The 7882-nt window shown below is 33.6% G+C and overlaps 1 protein-coding gene across 1 annotated transcript; it reads left to right on the top strand.

The window, feature by feature from the left end:
- The first annotated feature begins 1542 nt into the window (after positions 1 to 1542).
- LOC114372334 (probable voltage-gated potassium channel subunit beta) lies at positions 1543 to 6991 on the top strand. The gene is made up of 4 exons (XM_028329833.1): positions 1543 to 2274; positions 3103 to 3246; positions 3529 to 3693; positions 6487 to 6991. The coding sequence occupies exons 1-4, from the start codon at positions 1711 to 1713 to the stop codon at positions 6598 to 6600; spliced, it is 987 nt and encodes a 328-aa protein (XP_028185634.1). The 5' UTR covers positions 1543 to 1710; the 3' UTR covers positions 6601 to 6991.
- The last annotated feature ends 891 nt before the right edge of the window (positions 6992 to 7882 follow it).

Here is a 7882-nt window from a genome sequence, read left to right as displayed (position 1 = left end):
AAATAAAATTTATATTCATCTACATTATTATTGCTAACGGATTCACATGCGCGAAAATGCCCGTGTCCGTATTTGTATTGTGATATATTGTAGATAAATTAAAAACGGAAAACACAAGTATTATTGTATATTTATTTATTGTTGGAAAAATAATTCTTATATTTAAAAAAAAACATATTTCAAGTTTTTTAGAATAAAAATAAAATTAAAAGAAGCAGCCGGATAGTTTGAGATTTTAAAAACAAAAGAAACGACAATATTTAAGTAATACTGATTTAATTAAAAAATAATAATAGAATAATATGAAATCTTAAATTTAAAAAAATATTATTCTTTCTAAATAACAATAATTAGTTTACTACATTTATGCTTAAAAGAGTTAAAGATATCTACTTTATCAAATACAATCATTTAACAAATATGAATCTCAATATTTTTTTTTCTTTCAATCTAGACCATTTAAATACAATCTCATGGTTTATATCTATAGTTCTCCCTTCATTCTTAGAAAATTAAGAGAATGAAAACAATCCAATCACCAAAACAAAACAAAACATTGCATCACCTTGCTTAATATGATATTTACAAAATTATCCTCAACAACTTTATTTTCCTACAAGATTGTGGCATCCTTAATCACCTTCTCCTGATGAATAAAATTTGCTGCGTAGTACCAAAACACCAACACCTTACGCTATCTCTATATTCTTCTTCACATTAGCAACCTAATATTAATCAATAAAATTAACAATCCAAAAAAAAACTAATATTCCAGAAAAATATAAATTCAAAATATTCAATAACATTTACACAAATGTAACTAAAAAGCAAAACTCCTACAGCCAGAAAACTACAAAAGAACTAAAAGAAAATGGTGTAATCTGAAAAAAAAAAATTAACAATCCACCAAAAAAATAATATTCCAGAAACTGTACATATTCAATGTCATTCGACACAAATGTAACAATACCTAATTTTTTTTTAAAAAGAACTCCTACAACAAAAAAATTACAAAAGAACTAAAAGAAAATTGTTTAATCAAAATGAATCAACAATCCATAGAAAAAATCACAAAAATGAAAATTCAAATATTCAGTAGTATTTGACACAAATGTAGCTGTACTTTACAAAAATAAAAAAAGTCTCTTACAACGAGAAAATTACAAAAGAACTAAAAGAAAATGTTTAATCTAAATAAAATTAACAGTCCAAACAAAATCGAAAAAACATAAATTCAAATATTGAATGGCATTTGAATCAAATGTAACTATACCTTAAAATAAAAATAGAAAAACAATAGCAACAACAAGAAAAATAGAAAAACAAAGAATCTTAAAAAATGTAACTATACCTTAAAAAAAAAATACTATCAATTATGTTTAAAGAATCTTAATCTTGATCGATGTCATTGCATATATACATACGTGTATTAATTAAATGAATGTCACGTGCTCTTCGCTTGTTCCAAGTCCCATCTCAATCAGTTTACACGTATACAAAATTCCACCTATCACCGATCCATCTTCTGTCACTCACACACACCCTTTATTTCTCTCTTTCCTTTATCAACTTTCTCCAACTGACTCACACACACTCTCTCTCTCTCTCTCTAGTACCTCCTCCTCCTCCTCCTTCTTCTTCTTCTTCTTCTTCTTCCCTGGCATCGGATCCAGATCCAAATCCAAATCCAAATCCAGTTTAACAAAGAAAATGCAGTACAAGAACCTGGGCCGGTCGGGACTGAAGGTGAGCCAGCTCTCCTACGGGGCGTGGGTGAGCTTCGGTAACCAGCTAGACGTGAAGGAGGCGAAGGCCCTCCTCCAGTGCTGCCGCGACCACGGCGTGAACTTCTTCGACAACGCCGAGGTCTACGCCAACGGCCGCGCCGAGGAAATCATGGGCCAGGCCATCCGGGAGCTGGGCTGGAAGCGCTCCGACATCGTCGTTTCCACCAAGATATTTTGGGGTGGACAGGGGCCCAACGACAAGGGGCTCTCCCGCAAGCACGTCGTTGAGGGAACCAAGGCCTCCTTGAAACGCCTCGACATGGAATACGTGGATGTTCTCTACTGTCACCGCCCGGATTCCTCTACTCCCATAGAGGAAACCGTGAGGGCCATGAACCATGTTATTGATAGGGGCTGGGCCTTCTACTGGGGCACTAGCGAGTGGTCGGCTCAGCAGATCACCGAGGCGTGGGCTGTGGCTCAGAGATTGGACCTTGTTGGGCCTATTGTTGAACAGCCTGAGTATAACCTCTTGTCCAGGCACAAGGTATATTTGCTCTGCAGCGAGAAATGTTTTTTTTTTTTTTTTTTATATCTGTAGGAATCCAACATGGGATCAGGGGTTTACAACACTCACACACTTGCTCAACCAACCAACAACTACTTAGCTAGATCCCTTGGTAACAGCGAGAAATGCTAGTAACATGTTTTCTAACACATTTTATTATTGGCATGAATATGTTTGTATGAAAATGTTTGAAATAGTGTGTTAGAGACTCTGTTGATAGGACCAACAATGGTTAACCAAGTGGTCCAGGGTTCAGAATCCTGGCCTTAGATATGGAATGAACCATGTTGTTGGAAGGCAATACTCACATTATGTGCGCTCACTGTCCTTGAGGAATATTAGCCAATGCATCTGGCGGGCACTACTTCGTACTAATAGGATCATAAAAAAAAAAGATTGTTGATAGAACATTTTTTATCATAAACTCGTCTAGGCACAAGGTATTTGTTCTGCCAGGAGTGCTAGTGACACACTCTAACACACTTAGTTATTGATATAATTGTGTTCGAAAGAGTGTATTCGAGACTGTATGCAAGCATTTCTGTTATTTGGTTTTGGTTTTGGTCTTTTAATTGGACAAATCTTAGATGCTGTTCTTTAAGAGCTTTTGGTACTGTTCTCTAATCAGGATTGGATTTTCACTTCAAGAATCTGCGTGAGCCTTTAGTAATTCTGACAAGAGAATAAAACGAAAAATACACTTTTGAAGAACTGCATTTATGTTTTGTGCATTTAATGTCTCTTCTTTTATTTGGTTTTGATGTTTTCACCTAATTGGGCTTTTGATTTGACTTGATCATGTTGCAGGTTGAGTCGGAGTTTCTTCCTCTGTACACCAACTATGGCACAGGCCTCACTACATGGAGTCCTCTTGCCTCTGGAGTGCTCACTGGGAAATATAAGAAAGGAGTTATACCACCAGATAGCAGATTCGCTTTGGAAAATTACAAAGTACTTTTCCGCTTTAGGAAATCTTTATTTTAATCCTCATTTTATGTAATGCTATTTAGTATTTGTTTTAGTCTTTTTGAGACTCTTAATGATTTTGTAAAGTTAAGGACTAAAGTGATTAGCCGACCCCACCTAGTGGGATAAGGCGTTGTTGTTGTTGTTGTTGTTGTAAGGACTAAAGTGATTGATGCTTACAATCTCAGGGAGTAGAACAGGATTTTATTTATTTATTATTCTGGTGCTTTTGTTATTTATGTGTGGTTATTTTTTTTTTTTTTGTAGAATCTGGCGTCGAGGTCGCTGGTTGATGATGTGCTTAAGAAGGTTGATGGATTGAAGCCAATTGCGGAAGAGCTTGGTGTGCCGTTGTCTCAGCTTGCAATTGCGTGGTGTGCTGCTAATCCTAATGTTTCCTCGGTTATCTGTGGTGCTACAAAGGAGTCTCAGGTTAGTTCTTTTTGTTGTTGGGTTTATTTACCGTAAAGGAGAGTGATTATTTATCTGTTGATGAAATGTTGATTGCATTGTGGTGAGAAACTAACCTGTTTTTTAAGATTATTTTGTTCTGGTATCAATGCCTATGATCCAGGATTGTTGATCCTGATTGTTGTTCTTTATGCCCTATCTGTCATTCTGTTGTCTTTGTTTGTCTGTTATTTACTTTTGTTCACCTTGATTTCTGAGATGAAAGGATAAGTGTCTTTTCTTCTTTTGATTATGTGTGGTGTTATTGTGGAGAGGCTTTTTGTTATGGACCTTTGCGTAGGATGGGTCACGGGCTTAGGCACAGAAGACTCCTTCTTGTGATCTATAGTGAAAGGGAGAAGTAGACTCGTCTTTGACATAACCCCTCCTAAACTAACACAACCTTTTTTCTGAAAATACTTTATCATTGATGATGTTCCTATTAAGTCTGCCTTCTAAAAAAGGCTTACATAGATATCCTTTATTGATATGATTGTAATTTTACAATTGTCCTTGAAGAAAGAGATAAGGGAGAAAGAGAGAGAGGCATATGAGTAAATGGTAATTAGGTACTCTACATACTAAAACCCTTTTATTCTAAACAGGTCTAACATAAACAACTTTTAACTGTCCTAATTGGTAAAATAAAAAATAAAGAGAGCAGTAATTAGTATAATCATAACTAACAATTATCTTAATAAAAAATAATAATAGTGAGGAATTGAAATCAGGGATTCTGATATGCAGATCTTATAAAGACAGGGAAATATGAAGAAACAAAATAAACCGAACTAATTCAATATTTAAATAAAGAGAAATGGTAATCCTAATCGGTGGCCCACATCAGGTTTCTTCACTTTGTTTTTATAAGTGCTTTGTTGGGAGGTATTGTTCTGTTTTCCTAGTGATATGAAGATTTCTACATTACAAATGAAGGAAGCTAGAATCAGATTAAGAGGCTAATGTTTTTAACACTTTCTCTTAAAGAATTATAGTTAAGTTGGACTATAATGTACTGTTTCTCGTTTGCTTATGCTTTTGATGTTTAAACTGCATTTCACTCTGCATTTCCCTACAAACTGTTGCATATGTATGACTTTCACTGCAACCTGTGCTTGTAAAACTGATTGTTTTGCTTCCTTGGAAGCAAGTGCAGTTTTTTTTTTTTTTTTTTAGCATTTAGGGAACCAAGTTTCAAGAATAGTCCTGGTTTAAGCAAAATATCATGGTCTGTTTTATTTATTTAAGGATAAATACAGATTCAATAATTGAATTATGTGTCCATTTTGCAAACTATTGTAACATTGTCTGTTCTGTGGCTTTGAGGGAAAATGAGATCAACTTATATTTTTCAATTGACTATTTTAACCTTTTAAAGCTGAATGTTGAGACCTTTTACATATATGATAGTATGGGGTGTAGATTAAAATTTCTGTTAATTGTTGTCCTTTTGATTGCTTGTCTGTGTCTTACTACACCATGCATTGCTCATTTCCAACATGTGAACAACACTGACACAACTTTGTTGTTTGTTCCTTTGAATTTGAATCTTTCATTGCTTATGCTTTGGTATATCTTCCTCTACTCTCTAAACCATGCATTGCTCATATCCTCTCTTTTAGATTCCTCCATATTTTAAGCCGAATTAATCTATTGGGATATTGAGGTTAGCTTTCAGAAGTGGTTTACTGGCGTTGAATGGCCATTTTGGCTAGTTATAGAAAAGTGATCTAGGCTTTCAATTAGATAGTTTTCAATGAGATTCCAACTATACATATTGCCTTCTATCACTCTCACACATTGAGCATCCCATACTACTTGATATGGGACTTGGGCATCTCCGTAATACCCAACTCCTTATCATATGTCCCTGGTAAATATATCCAAGATAAATTAAACAAGTAAGAACTACATTGATGTGATGTTGTCTCTTTAGGAAAGTCCTTTCTTGGGTTTCTCACACTAGTAGTTATCCCATCATACATGTCTTGTATTAGAATGCATGTAGGAACTACTTATTTGGATTTTCTCTTCTCAAATGCTACTGTGTTGAATTGAGAAATATATTATGGATGGCTTAAATTGAAATATGACTATATAAAATATGAAGTTATAATGACATCTATTTAAGTTTGAATTCTAAGTATGAACTTTTATTATAAGGATGTTAAGAGTTCTGGACTGAATTGAATCTGAAAATAAGGATAAAATTTCTAAATGATGCATTTGGTGTGGTAATATGGAGCTTCTGTACTCTTACGTATAGTATAGTTTGTAGAAGGAACTTTTTCTTTCAAATAATCCGAAACAGAATGGTGGTTTAACCTTTACATGTGGACAAACTTACACAACCAGTCTGTATAGGATGCATAATTTACATTGATTGAGCAAAGCAGTTAACAGAAAATCAATGCATGCTATAGGGAAAAGAAACAGAAGTCCTCCTCCTAACCATATGCATACTTTATTGTATATGTAACCTTTTGACATTATTTTTTCGTAATAAAGAGGATTAAAAAATATATTGTACATATGATTGGGCAATGAAATAGTAGCAGCTTACATATCCCTGTACATGCAAAATTATAACTTGCCTGCAAGAATGGACTTTGCTGTCAAAATTTTTATATTTTTTTTCTGTTTCATGTTGCTTAGATTCAACTCGTTCAACATAACATAAAAGAAATTGATGCCATTCTTAATTTGATATATAACTTGCGAGAATGATTTTGCCATCGTAATATTATCTTATTTTTTCTGTTTTCTGTTGCTCAGATTCAAGAGAACATGAAAGCAATCGATGTCATTCCATTATTGACTCCTGTTGTGATGGAGAAGATTGAGGCTGTTGTTCAAAGCAAGCCAAAACGCCCTGAATCGTACCGATGAATGGAAGTTTTTTTTAAGGCGGACACATGCATTAGATGGGAGGCTCCATCATCCCTGAGCACCGGAGTGGAAATTCATGTTGACATTTATTGGTGTGGTTGATTTGATTTCTTGAGACTTTGCTTTTTCTTATTTTTTCTTCCTGGGACTGATTATGCCTTATTTTTTATGGGTTCAAACTTTCCAAATTGATTTTGGAAGCAAAGGATTAAGATCTTGGATTTTTAGGTTTACATTGTTATCATTACATGTTTTTGCTTCTAGGTTTGGTTTTGCCCCCCTATGATCCATGTATTTCTTTCTTACTTGCTTAACCTAGTTGGGATTAAATGTCTCATTGTGATGCTTAAGCATGCATTTTTGCTTAAAAAAACACGGATTAAAGATGTCATTGTGATGCTTAAACATGTCCTTTTAACTATTCACACTCAATTAAAAATGTTGGTTAATTTTTTTAATAATATTAAATTTATTAGCAATTTATATATTTTTTAAATTATCCTTAAAATTATTGGTGTTCATTATCCCATCATGTCTACTTAATTACTTTCAATTATTCTGTGTTATAGTCATCTTCATGGACATGGACAATGAATTTATTTTATTTATTTATAACATTAATTTATTATAAAATAATTAAGAGTATTTAGGTAAAAAAATCATAAACCATTTTGAAAACAGTTTTATAACAAGGGGAAATTAAGTTTCAAAAGATTACACAAAGATCTCTTAAGTTTTGTAAAATTACACAAATCCTGATATCTTCATGTGAAGTTTATAAGCCTTGGATCTTTTTTATCAGTGTACTTTTTTGTTTCTTGAGGTTTGATTGTAGTGGAATGGAGAGGGAGAAAGATAACTGGAGATGTCACTTTAAGTAGAAGATGAGTCTAGAAGAAACTCACCATCATAGGAAGTCATGGATAAGAGCTTGAATATAGAAGATGAGTGAAGGGGGAGGAAGAGAAGAGCACAAAATTTAGTGTCTCTAAAGAAGTCTGAACTTTAAAGTTTAATTCTTAAATGATCAAAATTGAAAAAATGGACACACATGACCTTTATTTATAACCTAAATGTCACACAAAATTGGAGGAAAATTTGAATTTGAATTTCACTTGAATTTGAAATTGAATTTGTGAAGCCAAATTTTGGAGTCAAAATTTCACTAATTATGATAAGTGAAGTTCAGTTATGATTCAGTCCACTAATCAAAGATCAATTCCAAAATTCTTCACTAAGTCTGCTTAGGTGTCATGAGACATATAAAGCATCAAGGACATAA

Source organism: Glycine soja, chromosome 10 (assembly GCF_004193775.1).
Source record: "Glycine soja cultivar W05 chromosome 10, ASM419377v2, whole genome shotgun sequence".
Classification (NCBI taxonomy): Eukaryota; Viridiplantae; Streptophyta; class Magnoliopsida; order Fabales; family Fabaceae; genus Glycine; species Glycine soja.
This window is presented reverse-complemented; position numbering and strand designations above follow the sequence as displayed.